Below are 23,534 nucleotides of genomic sequence, written 5' to 3' on the forward strand. Positions count from 1 at the left end.
GCCACTTACTATATGTTGGTCACTTACTATATGTTCGTTCAATGAACTTTAGGCAGACCACTAACATTATATTTCAATCATGTGTCCATCTTCTCCACCAGATTTTAATCCTTAACATCTTTTTACCCTCAAAATCCACAACAATGTCTGGTATATAAGAGGCACTCAGTGGAGGTTTATGGAATACATGAAAAAAACAATCTGGATCTGTATGGATGACTGAACAATCTTTATGTACATGGAAAATAGCAGTGTTACCTAATCAAATTATTTAATTTCCACTTCATTACTCCCATTTTTAAACAAAGACACTACTACTACCTATTAACCTTCAAGGGTTAAATGAGAAAATGAATACAAGTGCTTGTCTCAGTGACTGGCACTGAGTTAATGCATATGAACTGACTGCTAATATTTTCATGATGACAGGTATATGCATGATCAAGAAACTAAGTATGTTTTGCTTTTTCTTTTGATATAGTCTTCTTAAATCTCTTATTTTTAAAAATGAATATCTGGTGGTTACACAACAACAACAAAAATTTAATAACCAATCAATTATACCATGATGTATCACTATGTCTTCAGAATCTTTCTGCATTAAAGGCAGGACATATGTACCGCAGAGTGATTCTAAACTACTGAATTTTAGGAATCAAAAAAACCTTATTCAAACTGAGGAATTTCTATGCAGTTACATAATTAAATATATATTGAAATATTCAGAATTCCTCCAGTCAGTAATAGAGAAGCACTAAGAATGAGAATACATCTATGGGGGGGGGGGCGTAGAGCAAGCCATCTGTTAAAAAAACAGAAAGTACCATAATTTTCATTAAAAATTGTTACTTGTTAAGAGTCCCATCTGTTAAAGAGTTAAAGGAACAGGGTAAAAGGAACAAGAAGGGTGAAAATACACTACGGCTACTGGGAAGGTAAAGGGAAATAACCAAGGGACTTAGAACGACATACAATACCGGCCACTGGCTCCATTTCTAAAAGGCAAATTTTATTAAGCTATTTTTCTAGGGGAAGGTGAGGGAAGGGCAGGCCAAACTGATACTTGGATTTACCTTTGTGCTTGTGCCTGGGTTTATGAGGTTTTCTGCCTGAAGGAAAGAGAGCTAAATCCAAATTATAAGAATGAAATATTTTTAAGGTCTTTTTAAAAAACTGTTTTAAATTACAAAATTGTGCTACTGTTTTGTTTTTAGCTCTTTTATATCCCCAACAAATTCATGAGGTATAGAACCTTTCGTAATCTAGAACGTAAAATAAAATGCAAAAGCATTCATTAACATCTCAGAGCATTATGAACTATCATTATAATAAACATGTATGTTTTGGATCAATATTATAAAAAAGATAGCTATTTACAAAGACTGTGCTATTTTTAGTGTTTAATCCAGAAAACTACCTAATTCAAACAGTTCTCATATAGTATCCCCAAAGCAAGAACTAGTTCTTCTACCACATTTAATACTTATATGACCATGAAATGACAATAAAGACATAGGACAGAGAAACTCTGATTTTAGTTGTTAAAGTAAATACTGAATGCAAAACTCCATGCAGTTTTGCCTTTAAAAACAACACAATTATTTGAGGCAATGAAAAGAACAGAAGGAAATACATGGTGCACAGAGGAAAACACATTCTTGAAAGGTCTGTAGGCTTTTAAAACAACAGTCAGGGCTCTTTCCAGTGAGAGCAGTTACCTGACATTCAGCTCAGTAGTCACAAATCACTCATTAAACGATTTATATTATTTCCATAAGTCAAACACAATGTGGGTTAATGAGGAAAGATTTCTATGGGCTTCTCTGTGTGAAGTACAGTAATATATCAAGTATAATACTAACAATTACTTAAGGACTCCATTTGCTGATGATAAAATCCATAAGATTTACTAAAGTTTTTCAAGAGCAAAATTTTAAAGTGAAACTAAAACCTCTAAGCATTTGAAAAACTGTGGTAAAGTGTACAAACAATGAATTTTCAATGCTAACTGGGTTAATGGAAAAATTACCGGAAAAGTAATCACCAGAGTTAGAGTTCGAGTTACCCTCCTCTTACCTGTTACTTGTGGTACATATGGTACTGACAATCTCTCAACACTATAGCCGCTTCCGCCTAGTGATTCTGCAATCTTGTTGGTCAAAAAGTATAAATTTTTGTCATGCTTCTCTAAAGATTTTGGAAGCCTGTCGGGTTGATCAAAACAAAAGTCATTCAGCATTATTTAAATTACTGAGCAAAAATAAGTTAACATGCAGGCATGCTAGATCAAAGCCTAAATATAGTATATATACAATTTAAACTGTAATTAGTGATAGAAAAATCAATGTATTTTTGGTGACCAATCTGACTATAAAAACACATGGTATATAGTCCCATATGTTAGGCATTCTGCTGTGATTCTTTCTCCAATAACATTCCAACGGGGAAGTCAGCCTTTAATTATTCTGTGGGTATTCACACATTAAATGATGAAGAGGACTAAATTCAGCTTTAACCTTCATGCTAATTAAAACTCCAAGAGAAGAAAATCAAACTGTAGCTCAGTGACTGCTAATGAAACACGTATCAGCCAGTGAAGTGATAGGAAGCACCTGCTCAATCACATAAAGGTCTACTTTCTACTCAAACTCTGATATTATCTTATACTGATGCTTTCACTATTACACTGCTTTTATAAATAACCCCAAAGTCTGCATAAAGTATTGTTCACATATATATTCTTGTTTGAAGAGCAAGTGAGAGTGCAGGTATAATACCGATTTTCCTTAATACAGTCTCTGTCCCAAAGTTTTGTGAATGCTGTTACCTATTACTGAAAGTCTTGACCAGGATATTGTATTCTCTTAAGAAATGCTTATTTACAGATGAGAACACACTATATTTAAGAGATATATCTCCATATTAAAAAAAAAGTTAAGATAATTTTTTTCACCAAAGATCGACTATGTATATGAGTCTACACTTACATTGTATGAGAACTTTTATAGGAAGGGAAAGAAGTCCGATGCATTTGACAGAAATACAAAATATAGGAAAATATGCTAACAACAGTTTACTCCTTTATAATCATCACTGATTGGTTTTTCAAGCCAGTGTCCCTTCCTTAAAATGTAAAGAATTAACATACATGCACTTATCTCTGAAAATATGCTCTGGTAGAAAATAAGGAGCTTCCATAGTTCGGATTTCAATAACCTGAAAGATAGCCAAAAACAAAACAAAACAAAAAAATCAAAACCCTCACTCCTCAGGATTTGGCTCTGAAAATTTGGAAAACTAAAAACACAGAAATTAAACATTTATAAAAATATCAGCACATTATTTTGGAATTTAATCTATGTTTAGAGCCCACACGCGAGTTCATTTTATTTTAACACTTATTATTTTAAAAATTCAGAAGGTAACAAAAACTCCGACAATAAAATAAAACATGCAGTAAAAGAAAAAGTATTATATTTAATTGAACCTACTACAAAAGGATAAGAACATGTATTTTCTCAAGTGCCACTACGTTGGAAGCCCCTTGACAAAGTCCAAGGCCGTGAGCACCCTTACTCTCCTCAGCCACCTTCTGTAGCGTGTGCGTGAGGTCTCAAAGCACTTCTGAGGCTGGGCTCCTCTGCGCCACTGTGAGCAACTTAGGGGGGCACTCTGCTTTTGCAATCAGACAGATCGTCAGCATTTGTCTAATGAATGAGTTCTAGTTCTTGTAATGCACTAAAAGCCTACATTTAAGCATGCACTAAGAGATGTGCTTCAAATTTCAGAAAAATGAGGTTCTCCTTGACCAATAATCTTTAAAGAATATTTATTACAGTGGACTTTCTCTGCCAGGTAAGTTAGAGGCTCTGAAATGCATATTAAATTGTGCAAGTAGCTACTGAATGAGTTATTGCTGAGGAAAGTTGAACATAGGGGAACGACACAAGACAAATCTCTAAAAATGTTTTCCTGTGAGACCTGGCTGAAGTAGACTGGTTTAAAGCAATAAATGAAATAGTATAAAAACTAAAAATAATTTACATACTGAGATTCATAATGGCTTAAAAGGAAAACAACCAGGTAAGAATTCAAATGACATTCTAGAAGAAAACCGTGCATTCCCTGACCACTATACAAAAAAAATTCTAATAAAGGAACAGGCATCAAAGAAAATATACACACTAACTGCAGTTTTAGTTTAGTTTCAAAAGAGCTATTACTGAAAAAGTGATGCACACTTTTACAGCAGTATCTTTATAATTTGATACAAAATCATTATAATTTGATAGAAAATTAAAAACACTCAGCAGTGGAGGAAAATCAGCCATTTTTATATAAAAACCAAGTTGAAAGATATTTTTAAACATCTTACCTTGCTAACATGTTGGCAAAATGCAGGGACAGCTATCATCTGACTTACAAAATTGAGGTACGCCGCAACCAGCGCCATGATCCCACAGCGATGGAACATTGGCAAATTATCCTCATTGATAATCGCACTGTCCTTTAATAAAAAACAAACATGGCTGACAGATCAAGGTCTTAGACTCCATTAGCGTTTTCTCTATGATTATACGAAAAAACTATAGGGCATTTGAAGTGCTGATAAAAATGTTACCTTCTAAGAAGTTGTTTTTTAAAGAATTCTAAAAGGATAATAAATATCCATTTACAGGAGAGTTCAAGCTCTCAAATAGCTCTTTCTTAGGAAAGTCTTTTGGGAGGGGTGGGGGGTTACACAAATATACACACACATGTGTATATATATATATGCACATGTACATATATATATCTTGCACTCAAATATATATATGACATATGGTCCCATCACATACTGTTCTTTGCACACCCCAATGAGACAGCTACATATGTAATGACTATGTAACGACCCTCTTCTTCACTAGACTGAGAGTATGGGTGGAGGGGCCATGCTGTCCCTCTTCAGAGTACTCCCAGGGCTCTGAGCAAATCTGACACATAGCTGATGGTCACTCGGTATTTGTTAAAACAATAAGTATGATCATAACCTGAAGTATTTTTCTATTTAACACTAGGCACCTCCCTTTTAAAATTCATGTTCTAGGATAAAGGTAAAACCACTTTAAAGATGGTGTCTAGTTCATTTAAAAAAAATGTTTTTTCACTGAAAGTGGACAAAAGCATACCTGTAAAGCAATAGCTAATCGAATGAGATCAATAACCACTTCCTCATTGGCCAATTCAATAGTTATAAGAGCAAGAGAAGTATAAAGTAGTTCATAGTTTTTCTGAACATTGTCTTCCTCTTTACAGCCCAAATATATGTGCCGATACAATTGTTGCCCATTCTGAAAAGGGAAGTGACATTGAAAAAAGATGGTTTTTGCTTTAAAAGTAGTACAGGCAGATTTCATACACATATAACCTCTTACAAAGCAACTCTTATTACAGAACTTAGCATGGAAGAGAAACCTAAGCTAATAATCAGATGGCCAAATTGTATCGTAAGTTATCAACATCAATAAATATGCTAATATACACAACAACAGCTAAGACAGAATTGAAGCATGAACGATAAATAAAAATAGCAGCTGAGAGTTCCAGTGTAAACAATGAAAAGCTTTTAGCGATCATCTGAAAAGACAAAAGCAAATTATAGACTGATCTGGGAAAAGGCTGAAATGGCTGGCAGAGTTATGGGAGATACTTCTGCAATACAGCTTTGGCAATGATAACAAAACACACATTTGGCTAAGGGGAAATGTAGTCAGGCTTTCCTGCCTTTGGAGGCAATCTCCTGGGAGGTGGGTGAGGAGCTGTCCAGGGATGGGCACCTGCAGGTTCCACTATACTTGGGCTATAGTGACCAAAGGCAAGCCTAAAGCCTTATGCAAGGGAGCGGTTATAGAGATACTCCAGGGACTGCAAAAGGTTTCCCCCAAACCAAACTAATCTAAATATATTAACACAGAAAGGAAAAGCCTTTCCTCCAAAGCATTCCAAGGTACAGGTCCAACTACTAAGTGAGAACTAAGAGAAATAAAAATGTGTTCTCCATTTAAAGTCACTATGTGACTTTATGTGGTTAATTACTATGTGGTAATTAAATCAACCTCTTGCATTGGTTCTCATCACTAATTGTAAGCTACAATCATTGATCAGCTGGAATGACCACCAGGACACCTCCGCACCTCTGCCCACCCTCAATATGATTTAGCTGGTTAGTGGTGAAGCCCAAGTATTTTTGAAGCACAAAGCTCCCCAGGTGATTCTACTATGCAGGCAGGGTTAAGGCTAGGGGCCTATTCACTCATATGTGGAGGGACTTCAGCTTAACCCTCTGGGCCTGTTTCTCAGCAGGTTCACCTTCTTGTTCACTTTAGGGGAAAGGACTGAACAAGACCAACACAGTCTTCTGAATCCAGAGTTTGCTTCTTCCAAATGGTTCTATACTTGGGTGTGTAACAACGGTCTCTGTATTGGGCCCCCTCCAACCCTATTCTTGGATCCTATGGTTCCTAAACAGTATTAACATTAAAGCTTGCACACATGGGAGTTTAGATGTCAGGTCCCTTAAGTAATTCAAGTTGATTTTGTACCTACTACATACATACCCATCAGGTTAGACAACATTAAAATCTAACTATAATACATTATAATATAATTTAATTATAATATTATATTATAATAAATATAATTATAAATAAATTATAATAAATATAATTATAATGCATTAAAATCTTACTATAATGATATAGTGTAAGTTGGTGTGATGACTTCACAAAGTGGTTTGGAATTGTCTAATAAATCTGAAAAACCCATTACTTGCCAATGCCTCTCCTGTAGGCCTGAGAGAAATGGGAGTTACATGCAGTACAGTACGTGTACAAGAATGTTCACAGCAGCCTGTCTGCAACAATTCAAATGCCCCCAGCAGGATAACGGATAGCTTGTGGTATATTCGTGTTATGCAATACTATATGGCTACATATATGAATAAATTTCACCAAAATAGAGCTAAATGAAAGAAAACATAAAAGATCATGTAACATATGGTTCCTTTCACACAAAATACAAAAACTGACAAAACTACACTGTATTGTTCAGGGATCGATAGATGTACACTTAGGTGGCAAACTGTAAAGGAAAAAAGGAGTCCATTTTCATGAACGCATGGGGATGACTACCTGCTGTGGATGACATGGAGCTGTTGAGAGGCTGGGCATGTGGGGGACCTACACCATTATTCACTTCAGAGTAATTAAATAACCCATGCATTCTGTATTTCATAATAATTGCTACTTTTTTTTTTTTTTTTTGCTAAGAGATTCCCTGAATTGCTGAGACTGTTAACAAGAGCCCTTTCATCTGGTGATATTCTGTGAGGATTATAGCTTTGGGAGAGGAGCCCCCCCAGGTGAGACACAAGAAACTGAGCAGCAGCGGCTTCCCCTGCACCTGCCAGTACAGCTCCCTTAGAAAAGAAGATGTGAAGGAGCACCTCCCAGTGCAAACGGTGAGGGCCTCCTGCCAGGACAGTCTTTCAAACAGAGACCTGGTGTCTAAGATATCCCTAAAACATTCAGATGGAGCAGTTTTAGGCTGGGTAGCACTATCCAAAGGGCAGTTCATCATCCCCTGACTACAGAACCCCAACTTTTTTTTTGGTTAGGTCTTTGCTGAAATTTCCATAAGGTGCCAGTTAAAGTTGCCTAAAAAAACCAAACAGCATTTTGACTGATAGGATAAATTCGAATGTAAATGAAAAAGGGTGTCCAATTATAAAGATAAAATTTGATTTTAAAAAAATGAACAGATTGCACCAAAAGAAAAACATACCAAAAAGAAGTAGTTTATACTAACAGTAACAAATGCTTAGCCAGTTATTTCAAATTATAAAATCGAAGGATAACAAATTCAGAGAACAACTTTAAGAATTTAAAATTTAACATGGAATAATAGTCCAATATTTTGGTTCAACTGGACCCTTTTAAAATTAGTTCGCTAGCAAAATTAAGGAAAGAGAAGGATTATTTCTATCACTGTCATACCAGATAAAATAAAATGAATCCAGTCTCCAAATTCAGTATCACTTAATGTCATTATATAATGTCAAAACCTACAAGTTAGTTAACAGTGAGTTTTCAAATTTCATTCTACTAATAATGATTAAAGTTCTTCAGTTATGAGAAACAACTTCTTTCACTAACTGGATAATATAAAGGAATACTGAAAAAAATAAAAGTTGGAAAGAGCTAGAATTCCTTTGCCCTATTTATTAACCACTTTTTTCATACACAATAGAGCCAAACTTAAAGAAGTATTTTGTTCACATTAATTTAGTAAATGTTATTTTATAAATCATTTTTCAAATGAAGTTTTGAAAGTGTGGGGACATTAACTTGAAACATAGCAATCAATAGTAATAGAGCAAAATAAAAGATGGTGACAGGGACAAATCATGGTCTAGTAATAAGCCAAAAAAGAAAACAGATTATAGATATCTGCACCTGTCTTCCTATGGGGCTCTCTATCTGTTATTCCTTGTAACCCTAAAGACCAGGCTCACTTATCCACCAAGACTGGGATTATCTTGATACCAACTGGCATGTGTGTTGTAGATACTGCCATATCTCAATGCTGAGCCAGAATCTGGCAAATACTTAGTGCTCAAGCTTTGGATTAAGAATACACAGAAAGATTATTCAATATGCTAAATTACTTTAGGTATCATGATTTTCTAAATTCAGCCACTTGCCAACAGAAGTACAAAATTCAACTAATCATAATGAAAATTTGGCTACATATTATGTTTAAGGGCAGAGATCCTGCCTACCTCATCTTTACATCCCAAATAATGACAGAACAATGCCAAATACAAAATAAAAACATAAAACACTCATTATATTTATATATTTAATGGTGATAAGTATTTTCAAAAACTTGAAGCCATTAAAAGTAGAATCAGTGTGTGCACCTGGGGTGGAGAGGAGTGCTAGACAGAAATTACAAGAACTTCTTACTCAAAAGAACTCAGAACTATTGCAGCATCCATCCACCAATGCTGAAACATAGGCTGGAAGAGACACTGTCAAGAACATCGTGGTAATGTTAGAAGGCGAAAGACGGCAGACAGATTTCCAATGGCGCAAAATTCAATGGCTTCCTTTTAAAGTCACAGGATCAATATAGAAACTACTTAACAATTTGAACAGCTATAACTTATATGCCTTATTTTTAAGAAAATCATCCTACCTTTTTCATGAAACTTGTATCTTGTCTACAAATTTTTTCTCTTTTTATCTTTAGGTCAGCTACATCTGGTATTATTCTAGAGACAACACATAATTTTTAATGAATAGCACATTTAATTATAATATCATGTCTTCTTAGGCAAATCATAGTTATACTTAGAAGTTTGAACAATATAACACATTTCAATGAGCATTTGAAATAAGCCTGTATGTAATGATACTACTGAATTACCAAGCTCAATTAAAAGGAATGCATAAATTCATCTTGACTCCTGTCATTCCAAACTTTAAAGACAAATCAAAATAAAATTCATGTAACTAGTAACTACTTGTAGATGAGACCTCTGAAAGTACATTAAATGATCTTCAAACATTTGCTATCTTAAAATGTAATAAATTATCTAATACCAATTATTATTATTTTTCCCTTCCAAAGATCTTATTTATTTATTTGACAGACAGAGATCAAGTAGGCAGAGAAGCAGGCAGGGGTGGGACAGGGCAGGCTCCCTGATGAGCAGAGAGCCAGATGCCAGGCTCGATCCCAGGACCCTGAGATCATGATCTGAGCCAAAGGCAAAGGTTTAACCCACTGAGCCACCCAGGTACCCCTATTTAATACCAAATAAATAAAACTTTGAATAAAACTTAAAGCTCTTAGATTAAAAAAAATTACAATATTTGAATACATTAATGTGGGAATTTAAAAACATTATCAGTAAGTCTATTTCAAAATGGCCCAATACCTGATCCCTCGAAGTTTTGCCCTATTGTCATGGCGATCCATGAGATTATGCATGACTTCCAAGACTAACTGTCTCAGTTCATAGTCTTCCATGAGAGATGGTGATAACAAAGGATCCAGAAAAGATCCAGGCAGTGCAGTAACAATTGTCTTTGCTTTGTATCCAGAGGTCACCTGATCATGGGGAGGAAAAACGAACAAAAAGCCTTTGTCATGAGTCCTTCTTCAGTAAAATTCACAAACCAATTTATAAAAACCATAAACTTAGAGGAACAGCAAGTATGAACATAAGCCTGAATGAAAAACAAGAAGGAAAATTATAAGGTAATGAGGATTTTAGGACACCTGGGTGACACAGTTGGGTTAAGTGTCTGACTCGTGGTTTCTGCTCAGGTCATGATATCAGGGGCATGAGATGGAGCCCCATATCAGCTTCCATGCTCAGTGTAGAATCTGCTTAAGACTCCCTCCTTGACCTTCTCCTTCTACCCCTCCCCACAGTGCTTTCCCTTAAAATAAATAAATAAATCTTTTTAAAAAACTAATGAGGATTTTAATTTGCAAAAACATAATAAAGAGAATAAAATTAATAAAAGCACATATTTACTGTGCACCAGGCACAGTCTAGGTACTGTATGAATATTAACTTCCTCTTTACCACATCCCTATGAGGTGAGCATCAGTGTATATCTCCATTTTGTAATAGAAAAGAGGCTCAGAGAGGTCAAGAATCTGTGGCACAGGTAGTCAGTACTAACTGGACACAAGGTATTAGGTAGCAAATAATACAGTATAGGTAAGAACTGAAATTTTTTAACTTAAATTGTCAAATTATTCTTTTAAAGTAAGCAGTTTGGGTTAATAGGAATACATTTTTAATCTGGAAATCTGTACTTTATTCATTACTTGATTTGACATTTCTGAATATATCCCAATCCTCTAAATTTAAAGCTTTTAAAGAACATATATGTATATGCTATTAAGCATTTTGACCATACCACAAAGACATTTATTCAGGTGACTCTGGTACAATTAGGAGAGACAAGATGATTTACTCAGGGTATTTGTTTAATTAAAAGGCTTAGAAACAAAAGAATTTCATGTGGAGAGTCTTTATTTATCAGGGTTACAAGCAAATATGGGTATTTATATTTGGGCACTTATTACAGGATCAAGGTGATTTTATAAGTGAGCAAGAAAATTGGTTAGGACAATTGATACCTGCCTAGAAGAGTTAAAAATATATCTAAGTCTCACACCACATAAACTTCAAGTATCTAGCTATGGAAAACCAAATTCTAAAAACTTTTGTAAAAAAAAATATAAGCAAAATGTGCTCATAAGAATAGGCAAATTTGCGACGATGTAGATGGAACTAGAGAGTATTATGCTTAGCGAAATAAGTCAATCGGAGAAAACAACTATCATATGATCTCCCTGATAGGAGGAAGTGGAGATGCAACGTGAGGGGATTGGGGGGTAGGAGAAAAATAAATGAAAGAAAATGGGATTGGGAGGAAGACAAAATCTCAACCTCACAAAACAAACTAAGGGTTGCTGGGGGGCGGGGAGTTAGGAGAGGGCGGTAGGGTTACGGACACTGGGGAGGGTATGTGCTATGGTGAGTGCTGTGAAATGTTTAAAACTGGCGATTCACATACCTGTATGCCTGGGGATAAAAATACATTATATGTTTATTAAAAAATTTTAAAATTAATTAAATAAAAGAATAGGCAAAAGTTCTTAAACAAGATAAAATAAAAAAGCATAGGAGGAGTCAAGATGGCGGAGAAGTAGCAGGCTGAGACTACTTCAGCTAGCAGGAGATCAGCTAGATAGCTTATCTAAAGATTGCAAACACCTGAAAATCCATCAGCAGATCGAAGAGAAGAACAGCAATTCTGGAAACAGAAAAACAACCACTTTCTGAAAGGTAGGACTGGCGGAGATGTGAATCCAAAGCGATGGGAAGATAGACCCCGGGGGGAGGGGCCGGCTCCCAGCAAGCGGCGGAGCAACGGAGCACAAAATCGGGACTTTTAAAAGTCTGTTCCACTGAGGGATATCGCTCCAGAGGCTAAACCGGGGCGAAGCCCACGTGGGGTCAGCGTGGCCTCAGGTCCCGCAGGGTCACAGAAGGATCGGGGGTGTCTGAGTGTCGCAGAGCTTGTGGGTATTGGAACGGGAGAGCCGGCTACAGAGACAGAGCTGACAGTAAGCTCACAGCTCGGGGTTACCTTGAACCAGCCACAGGCTCGGTGAGCTCGCAGTGCGGCCAGAGGTCAGGCAGACGGGAGTAACTAGGCGCTGTTCTCTGAGGGCGCACTGAGGAGTGGGGCCCCGGGCTCTCGGCTCCTCTGGGCCGGAGACCAGGAGGCCACCATTTGTATTCCCGTCCTCTGGAACTCTACGGAAAGCGCTCAGGGAACAAAAGCTTCTGAAAGCAAACCCGAGCGGATTACTCAGCCCGGCCCCGGGTAAGGGCGGTGCAATTCCGCTGGGGCAAAGACACTTGAGAACATTGCAACAGGCCCCTCACCCAGAAGATCAACAAGAAATCCAGCCAAGACCAAGTTCACCTACCAAGGAGTGCGGTTTCAATACCAAGGAGAGCAGCAGAATTCCAGAGGAGGAGAAAGCAAAGCACGGAACTCATGGCTTTCTCCCTGTGATTTTTTTTAGTCTTGCAGTTAATTTAATTTTTTTCTTTTTCATTTTTTTTTTTTTTCTTGCCTTCTGGTAAATTTTTTTTTAACTTTTACCCTTTTCTTTTTTAACTACTTTATCTAATATATATATTTTTTCTTTTTTATATTTTTCGTTATTTGTTTTCTTTTTTAACACTTTTCTTTTCTTTCTTTTTTTTTCTTTCTTCCTTTTTGAACCTCTTTTTATCCCCTTTCTCCCCCCTCATGATTTGGGATCTCTTCTGATTTGGTTAAAGCATATTTTCCTGGGGTTGTTGCCACCCTTTTAGTATTTTACTTGCTCCTCCGTATACTCTTATCTGGACAAAATGACAAGACGGAAAAATTCACCACAAAAAAAAGAACAAGAGGCAGTACCGAAGGCTAGGGAACTAATCAATACAGACATTGGTAATATGTCAGATCTAGAGTTCAGAATGACAGTTCTCAAGGTTCTAGCCAGGCTCGAAAAAGGCATGGAAAATATTAGAGAAACCCTCCCGGGAGATATAAAAGCCCTTTCTGGAGAAATAAAAGAACTAAAATCTAACCAAGTTGAAATCAAAAAAACTATTAATGAGGTGCAATCAAAAATGGAGGCTCTCACTGCTAGGATAAATGAGGCAGAAGAAAGAATTAGTGATATAGAAGACCAAATTAGAGAGAATAAAGAAGCTGAGCAAAAGAGGGACAAACAGCTACTGGACCACGAGGAGAGAATTCGAGAGATAAGTGACACCATAAGACGAAACAACATTAGAATAATTGGGATTCCAGAAGAAGAAGAAAGAGAGAGGGGAGCAGAAGGTATACTGGAGAGAATTATTGGGGAGAATTTCCCCAATATGGCAAAGGGAATGAGCATCAAAATTCAGGAGGTTCAGAGAATGCCCCTCAAAATCAATAAGAATAGGCCCACACCCCGTCACCTAATAGTAAAATTTACAAGTCTCAGTGACAAAGAGAAAATCCTGAAAGCAGCCCGGGAAAAGAAGTCTGTAACATACAATGGGAAAAGTATTAGATTGGCAGCTGACTTATCCACAGAGACCTGGCAGGCCAGAGAGCTGGCATGATATTTTCAGAGCACTAAATGAGAAAAACATGCAGCCCAGAATACTATATCCACCTAGGCTATCACTGAAAATAGAAGGAGAGATTAAAAGCTTCCAGGACAAACAACAACTGAAAGAATTTGCAAACACCAAACCAGCTCTACAGGAAATATTGAAAGGGGTCCTCTAAGCAAAGAGAGAGCCTACAATTGGTAGATCAGAAAGGAACAGAGACCATATACAGGAACAGTCACCTTACAGGCAATACAACGGCACTAAATTCATATCTCTCAATAGTTACCCTGAATGTGAATGGGCTAAATGCCCCAATCAAAAGACACAGGGTATCAGAATGGATAAAAAAACAAAACCCATCTATATATTGCCTCCAAGAAACTCATTTTAAGCCCGAAGACACCTCCAGATTTAAAGTGAGGGGGTGGAAAAGAATTTACCATGCTAATGGACATCAGAAGAAAGCAGGAGTGGCAATCCTTATATCAGATCAATTAGATTTTAAGCCAAAGACTATAATAAGAGATGAGGAAGGACACTAAATCATACTCAAAGGGTCTGTCCAACAAGAAGATCTAACAATTTTAAATATCTATGCCCCCAAAATGGGAGCAGCCAACTATATAAACCAATTAATAACAAAACCAAAGGAACACATAAACAATAATACAATAATAGTAGGGGACTTTAACACTCCCCTCACTGAAATGGACAGATCATCCAAGCAAAAGATCAGCAAGGAAATAAAGGCCTTAAACGACACACTGGACCAGATGGACATCACAGATATATTCAGAACATTTCATCCCAAAGCAACAGAATACACATTCTTCTCTAATGCACATGGAACATTCTCCAGAATAGATCACATCCTCGGTCCTAAATCAGGACTCAACCGGTATCAAAAGATTGGGATCATTCCCTGCATATTTTCAGACCACAATGCTCTAAAGCTAGAACTCAACCACAAAAGGAAGTTTGGAAAGAGCCCAAACACATGGAGACTAAACAGCATCCTTCTAAAGAATGAATGGATCAACCGGGAAATTAAAGAAGAATTGAAAAAAATCATGGAAACAAATGATAATAAAAATACAACAATTCAAAATCTGTGGGACACAGAAAAGGCAGCCCTGAGAGGAAAATATATAGCGGTACAAGCCTTTCTCAAGAAATTAGAAAGGTCTCAGGTACACAACCTAACCCTACACCTAAAGGAGCTGGAGAAAGAAGAAGAAAGAAATCCTAAGCCCAGCAGGAGAAGAGAAATCAGAAAGATCAGAGCAGAAATCAATGAAATAGAAACAAAAAACAAAATAGAACAAATCAACGAAACTAGGAGCTGGTTCTTTTAAAGAATTAATAAAATTGATAAACCTCTGGCCCGACTTATCAAAAAGAAAAGAGAAAGGACCCAAATAAATAAAATCATGAATGAAAGAGGAGAGATCACAACTAATACCAAAGAAATACAAACTATTATAAGAACATAGTATGAGCAACTCTATGCCAACAAATTTGATAATCTGGAAGAAATGGATGCATTCCTAGAAACATATAAACTACCACAACTGAACCAGGAAGAAATAGAAAGACCCATAACCAGTAAGGAGATTGAAACAGTCATTAAAAATCTCCAAACAAACAAAAGCCCAGGGCCAGACAGCTTCCCGGGGGAATTCTACCAAACATTTAAAGAAGAACTAATTCCTATTCTCCTAAACTGTTCCAAAAAATAGAAATGGAAGGAAAACTTCCAAACTCATTTTATGAGGCCAGCATCATCTTGATCCCAAAACCAGACAAGGATCCCATTAAAAAAGAGAGCTATAGACCAATATCCTTGATGAACACAGATGCGAAAATTCTCACCAAAATACTAGCCAATAGGATTCAACAGTACATTAAAAGGATTATTCACCACGACCAAGTGGGATTTATTTCAGGGCTGCAAGGTTGGTTCAACATCCGCAAATCAGTCAATGTGATACAACACATCAATAAAAGTAAGAACAAGAACCATATGATACTCTCAATAGATGCTGAAAAAGCATTTGACAAAGTACAGCATCCCTTCCTGATCAAAACTCTTCAAAGTGTAGGGATAGAGGGCACATACCTCAATATCATCAAAGCCATCTATGAAAAACCCACCACAAATATCATTATCAATGGAGAAAAACTGAAAACTTTTCCGCTAAGGTCAGGAACACGGCAGGGATGTCCATTATCACCACTGCTATTCAACATAGTACTGGAGGTCCTAGCCTCAGCAATCAGACAACAAAAGGAAATTAAAGGCATCCAAATCGGCAAAGAAGAAGTCAAATTATCACTCTTCGCAGATGATATGATACTATATGTGGAAAACCCAAAAGACTCCACTCCAAAATTGCTAGAAATTGTACAGGAATTCAGTAAAGTGTCAGGATATAAAATCAATGCACAGTAATCAGTTCCATTTCTCTACACCAACAATAAGACAGAAGGAAGAGAAATTAAGGAGTCAATCCCATTTACAATTGCACCCAAAACCATAAAATACCTAGGAATAAACCTAACCAAAGAGGCAAAGAATCTATACTCAGAAAACTATAAAGTACTCATGAAAGAAATTGAGGAAGACACAAAGAAATGGAAAAATGTTCCATGCTCCTGGATTGGAAGAATAAATATTGTGAAAATGTCTATGCTACCTAAAGCAATCTACACATTTAATGCAATTCCTATCAAAGTACCATCCATCTTTTTCAAAGAAATGGAACAAATAATTCTAAAATTTATATGGAACCAGAAAAGACCTCGAATAGCCAAAGTTGAAAAAGAAAGCCAACGCTGGTGGCATCACAATTCCGGACTTCAAGCTCTATTACAAAGCTGTCATCATCAAGACAGCATGGTACTGGCACAAAAACAGACACATAGATCAATGGAACAGAATAGAGAGCCCAGAAATAGACCCTCAACTCTATGGTCAACTAATCTTCGACAAAGCAGGAAAGAATGTCCAATGGAAAAAAGACAGCCTCTTCAATAAATGGTACTGAGAAAATTGGACAGCCACATGCAGAAAAATGATTCGGACCATTTCCTTACACTACACACGAAAATAGACTCAAAATGGATGAAGGGCCTCAATGTGCGAAAGGAATACATCAAAATCCTTGAGGAGAACACAGGCAGCAACCTCTTCGACCTCAGCCGCAGCAACATCTTCCTAGGAACATCGCCAAAGGCAAGGGAAGCAAGGGCAAAAATGAACTATTGGGATTTCATCAAGATCAAAAGCTTTTGCACAGTAAAGGAAACAGTTAACAAAATCAAAAGACAACTGACAGAATGGGAGAAGATATTTGCAAATGACATATCAGATAAAGGACTAGTGTCCAGAATCTATAAAGAACTTAGCAAACTCAACACCCAAAGAACAAATAATCCAATCAAGAAATGGGCAGAGGACATGAACAGACATTTCTGCAAGGAAGACATCCAGATGGCCAACAGACACATGAAAAAGTGCTCCATATCACTCAGCATCAGGGAAATACAAATCAAAACCACAATGGGATATCACCTCACACCAGTCAGAATGGCTAAAATCAACAAGTCAGGAAATGACAGATGCTGACGAGGATGCGGAGAAAGGGGAACTCTCCTACACTGTTGGTGGGAATGCAAGCTGATGCAACCACTCTGGAGAACAGCATGGAGGTTCCTCAAAATGTTGAAAATAGAACTGCCCTATGACCCAGCAATTGCACTACTGGGTATTTACCCTAAAGATACAAACGTAGTGGTCCAAAGGGGCACGTGCACCCGAATGTTTATAGCAGCAATGTCCACAATAGCCAAACTATGGAAAGAACCTAGATGTCCATCAACAGATGAATGGATCAAGAAGATGTGGTATATATACACAATGGAATACTATGCAGCCATCAAAACAAATGAAATCTTGCCATTTGCGACAACATGGACGGAACTAGAGCGTATCATGCTTAGTGAAGTAAGTCAAGCAGAGAAAGACAACTATCATATGATCTCCCTGATATGAGGAAGTGGTGATGCAACATGGGGGCTTAAGTGGGTAGAAGAAGAATCAATGAAACAAGATGGAATTGGGAGGGAGACAAACCATGAGTGACTCTTGATCTCACAAAACAAACTGAGGGTTGCTGGGGGGGAGGGGGGTTGGGAGAAGGGGGTGGGATTATGAACATTGGGGAGGGTATGTGCTTTGGTGAGTGCTGTGAAGTGTGTAAACCTGGTGATTCACAGACCTGTGCCCCTGGGGATAAAAACATATGTTTATAAAAAATTAAAAATTAAAAAAAAAAGCATAAAATACATATGAAGGACTGATTAATCTGACTATATTATAAACTTCTGTATAGCAAATACCATAACCAGAATTAACTATGAAACACAAAATCCCTAGGTATTAAATATTTATTTTTTAAAAAAGGGGGGTCACCTGGGTGGCTCAGTTGGTTAAGCATCTGCCTTCAATTCAGTTATAGTTTTGGAGTCCTAGGATTGGGCCCCACATCGGGCTCCCCACTCTTCAAGGAGTCTGCTTCCTCCTCTGTCCTCCATCCACAACCCCTCCACGTTCTGCCTGCTTGTTGTTTTTTTAAAAGGGATCATGTACAAAAAATATTTCCTAAAAGAAATTTTAAAGATCTTTAAAGATTTGGAAAGGACACACATTCCAAATAATTAGCTCCTACTTTGTTCTTGGCGCTATCCTAGATATAGTTAAGATATAGTTAAATAAAAGATGAAAATGATTACTGTAAAAGAACCAGAGAACTTTACATTTTAGGTATGCTTTTCCTTTTTGTCTCTTTATAGTTAAATTATTTTTAAAAGGAGAAGTCATTATTTGGGCAGTGTATGAAGGAAATAGCATGATTTGTACAAAGAAAATGGTTTCCCATCCAAATTCTAGTCTTCATCTTATTGACCCTGGTGAACCTCCACCCCTCCTTCCACTCCATGTGTCTGAGCCCAGGCATCCTTCTGTATAAAACATAACACTTTCTATCCTCTGTATATGTCAATCATTATGAAGATCAAGTAAGATGACACAAGTGAGGAATAAATAGTAAAAGAATAAAATATTGAAGTATATAAGCCATAGAAAAAAAGCTAACCATAAACAGTATCTTACAATATAGAAAAACCAGATACCATGAAATTATTCGTTCCTCTTCAGTAATGTAAGTTTATTCTTCACTTATTTTATCTTATTTTTTTAAAGATTTTATTTATTTATATGGCAGAGAGATCACAAGTAGGCAGAGAGGCAGGCAAAGGAGGAGAAAGAAGCAGGCTCCCTGCTGAGCAGAGAGCCCGATGTGGAACTCGATCCCAGGACACTGAGATCACAACCCGAGACAAAGTCAGAGGCTTCAACCCCCTGAGCCATTCAGGTGCCCCTATTCCTCACTTATCTTTTTTTTTTTTAATGAATTTATTTATTTTCAGCATAACAGTATTCATTATTTTTTCACCACACCCAGTTCACTTATCTTAAATGACTTACCATAAGTAAAGATCTCAGCAACATTATCTGAATCCTCCTGGTTCCCAAATCCCTAAGATATATAAAATATTAGTATTATCTTATTGATCTTAATTAACATTGACATTATTTCATTTACTTATATAACTACTTGATTTTAAAATTCTATTCATTTTGATTAAATAGATTGTTTCCATACTAGCTAAAGTCATGGCTCACTTTATACTCATCAATTTCATGTGAATTTAAGAGTTATATAAGAAACAAACAAAAATTCAAACAAAAATTTAAAAAGCTATTGGCTCTCAAAGAGAAAGATCTACAAATTTAATGATGTGAAAATTCAGTAATTCAATCATGAACACACAACGAAACAACCCCAATTTAAAGACGCTGTAAGAATATATTTACCATGAATATAATTGACATAGTATCTATTTTACATTTATCAATATACAGACAATTTTTTAAAAAAACTAACAAATGGAAAAGGGTTATTTAATTAGTGGTCACAGAAATATAAATCAAATAAGACTATCATTTCTTTATGAAATTAAAAACACACAAAATTATTTCTAAACTAAAGCCTTAGCATGTTTAAAATGAGGGAGCCAAAACATATCTTTAAAATCGCTTTCAGTTCTAGAATTCTAGGAGTAAGTCAACATTCTGGCAAAACTAAGTTTAAAATTTTAAATTTCCTACACAATTTTTATAGGAAACTTGAAGCTTTACCCTACCTTATGTATGTATACATAAGAGAATGTCCAGGCCAAATAAACCTTCAACCCAGTCATTTTAAGACACAGAAAATTTGAGAATTTACAATATACTGAAAACTGATTCTAAAATCAAGCAATGTTGACACAACTGCTTAGCAATGTAGGGCCATAAAAACGATTCCATAGGATTTTTATTACAAAAGATTAAAAAATTAAAACACAAAAAAAGAATATAAAATATATTACAACATTAAGATGAAATTTAATCCAGGATTACATTAAGATTTATAGTTTGAGAGCCCAGGAAAACTACATATGCATACCCTAGTTGACTGATATCCAAAGTATGGGTGGATGTTCCAAAAACGGGTACTTTCCCCATAATGAACATCATTATTTCTGACCTCTGATAATCTGGTAGGTTACTTCCAAAAAATCCTATGAAAATATTAAGAAAAAGTTAAGATAAATTTTACAAGTTGAAATTTTATTTTTCCATAATACTCAATCATAATGGATTTTTAACCAAAGCTTTCAATGTGTGGTAAAATGGTGTCTTTAAGTTACATACGTAACTCTAAAGTCCTTTTCTGTCAGCTTACTTGCTGGCCGCACACGCCCCTGTGCTCCTTGTAGCCATGCCTGGCTGAACTGAAGAAATGATGGGCTTTCTGCTCATGGCCAGGTGAAAGGATGCTACACCCGGCATATCAAGAGAAGTAAGGATAACATGAAGTCTTAAAGCTCAGTGCAGCAGATACCTTTATAGCTCAGTCATCACAAAGACAGAGAAACTAAAGCAGTCCCTGCCCCCAGGTTTGGCAGTGAAGAAGCTGAAATGAACGTGGCACAGTGATTTGAACTGTATTAAAATTTAAAAAATTCAAAAAACAAAACTCTGAACAGATATTCTAATTTCTTCTATTCATTTACTCATATATAAGATGTACAGAACAGATTAATACTTGATAAAATAATACATGTCTAAAAATCTTTTGCAGATGGTTTATAAGATTTATAAAAATCTTTTGCATATGGCAAACCATAAAAAATTTGGGTTGGACTTTTAGAAAAGGGAAAAAAAAAATCAACCCTCAGTAACATTTCTGATGAAACTCTTTTTCACATATTGTCAGCCCCAATTCTTGTTCTGGTAAGGAAGTCAGAAATTGGGCCATATTTTGGTGAATAGGCCAATAATTAGGTCACTATTTTGGCTTCAATTGCTGAAATATTGTAAAATCTCATTACAATGAGCCAGGTTTACTGTTTAATCCAATGGGTTAATTCAATGTATTATTCAACTAATGCAAAAAAACCACAAAACCTTATTTACTTGTCATTTTTCTCACGTACTCTTATGTCTTCTGGATATTTTAAATTTATCTGCTCTAGCCTTTAATGGTTTACTTCCTAGTCTAGAAGATCTAGAACATTAAATTTTCACTTACTCAAACCCCAAACTGTCGTTTCTTTGAAAGATCAGAACAGGTATTGAATTATGCTGATTTTGTTCATTTCTCAAAATGCAATATGATCATTATAAAAAACTCATTTTTAATATTTAAGAATAAATTACTTTTTCAATTTAACTCTTAAGCTTCTATGATTGGAATTAATAATCTATGCAAACTCAAACTGTTCTATTTATCATTGATTGGACCTGGGAATAAAAGTCACTTTCCCTTATCGCATACTTCTGTAATCAAAAATCTCATGATCATTTTTTTTTAATAAGGAAACTATAAACCTCTATCTTTCATGAATACAGATGCAAAATTTCCAACAGATTAGCATCTCAAATTCAACAATGTATAAAAATTTTATGCCACAAACATATGAAAAATCTCATGATCCTAACATTACACAATCCACGTAAAGCATACTATTCTAACACTTCAGAAGTACTATCGATGGGGTTAAGAAACTACTTTGTACTGGGACCCTCAAAATAACCATATGAGTCTAGGAACAATTTTTTATTAACCTCAGTTGCGTCTTGTGGAAATGTGGATTAGAGAGGTTAATAGCTCAAACCAAAAAACCACACAGCTAAGAGTTAGGCCTGAGGTGAAGGCTATTCATTTCCAAAGCCTATATTATTATTACCTCTCCTTCCTCCCTGTAAGGTACTTTCAACTTTGCAAGAACCCAATTAGATATGTTGCTAATCACCATGCAAAACTAGACACTGGTTTTCTGTTCCAAGCAAGCCAGTTATTACCACGAAGGCATAGGTTTCCCACATAACCAACTGCCAGGAGAGCCCTGAAGGGAATTTATTTTCTGTATGTTTGTACTTGAACCACTGAGTGGAGGTGCTGAAGAGCCCCCCTCACCCTGACTGCGAAGAAAGAAAGAATACCGCAGGGGGCTAAGTTCTTGATTACTGTTAAAAAAATGAATTTGGCCAATAGCCTTGTACTGTCAAGTGCCAAAGGCATAGCAGCGCTGCTCCCTAGTCTCCTAGCGATATCTACGTGATCTAGTAACTACCAGAGTACTGAGAATTTCTAAAATACTGAGGAAATCAGAAGGGTGACTACATAAAAATCTTACTCACTGTGCCACACTGCCCTTCTTTTCTCTCATGTTTTAATTTTTCACATGTTATTTTGAATGTGTTATGTCACAGAAATATTGCTTAAGCCTGTTATATCTATATTGTATATTATAAAAATATATTAACTAAAATAAATAAATATAAAATAATTAAATGTTCTAGAGTGAAAGAGTACCACTGTATTAATTATAGGTCATGAAAGCAATTTAATTCTCTGAAAACAAGCACAGTTGATTTGATGTCTTATCTTAAAACATCACAAAAATTCCACAAATAATCCAAATAAATTTGAGTCACCATAAAAATTAGGTGTACCACACACAGGTCTAATTGTTTTAAGGAATATCGAAAATGTCTCTGCTATACTGAGAGTCCATGGGAATACTGGATTTCCATTATGCTTTGTCTTTTCACTCACTCCAAAAATCTTAAGCACCTACTATGTGTTACAGTACTAAGTAAGAAACACATGGGGCTTTGCCCTCATGAGGATAATTTCTGTGCACATAAGACTGTAGCTAGGTGAAACAGAAGTATGGCACCAACCAGATCAACCACATGCGTCCAAAAAGGGGAGAACTACATGCACCACAAAATCCTAGTAAGGGGCCTTCCGAATATAAACATTCAATATGTAAGTGTAGAATGCTGATGTATCATGCATATATATATGCATATCCATAAAACTTTACAAAGAATATAAAGAAGAGAAACTTTGTATTACATATTCCAAAGGATGATTACAATAAGTAGCCTATACATAAGAAAGTTATGCAGATAAAAGACACAAACTGGGCTCCAAAATAAATTTATGCATGACTCTATTTTTTGCAGAAACTATTAGCACCATTAGCACCAAAAACTATTAGCAACCATTAGAAATTAGGTACTAAGCCCCAGAGATAATACTCAATTTTGAAATTATTGTAGCAATCATAATTCCATTAAAACATGATCTGGATATTCTAAAGATACCGGGAGGGG

At 36.1% G+C, this 23,534-nt stretch overlaps 1 protein-coding gene across 3 annotated transcripts in view; it reads right to left on the minus strand.

The window, feature by feature from the left end:
- EFR3A (EFR3 homolog A) overlaps positions 1 to 23,534 on the minus strand; it is a 110,415-nt gene that overhangs the window by 20,989 nt on the left and 65,892 nt on the right. For all 3 annotated transcript variants that reach the window (XM_082721099.1, XM_082721100.1, XM_082721101.1), the window contains exons 11-18: positions 20,311 to 20,425; positions 19,287 to 19,338; positions 9,983 to 10,155; positions 9,238 to 9,313; positions 5,169 to 5,330; positions 4,376 to 4,507; positions 3,149 to 3,216; positions 2,077 to 2,204 (exon numbers count right to left, since the gene is read on the minus strand). In XM_082721099.1, coding sequence (XP_082577225.1) covers positions 2,077 to 2,204; positions 3,149 to 3,216; positions 4,376 to 4,507; positions 5,169 to 5,330; positions 9,238 to 9,313; positions 9,983 to 10,155; positions 19,287 to 19,338; positions 20,311 to 20,425 — 906 coding nt within the window. The remainder of the gene's footprint in view (positions 1 to 2,076; positions 2,205 to 3,148; positions 3,217 to 4,375; positions 4,508 to 5,168; positions 5,331 to 9,237; positions 9,314 to 9,982; positions 10,156 to 19,286; positions 19,339 to 20,310; positions 20,426 to 23,534) is intronic.

Source organism: Mustela nivalis (genome assembly GCF_964662115.1).
Source record: "Mustela nivalis genome assembly, chromosome: 2".
NCBI classification, from domain to species: Eukaryota; Metazoa; Chordata; class Mammalia; order Carnivora; family Mustelidae; genus Mustela; species Mustela nivalis.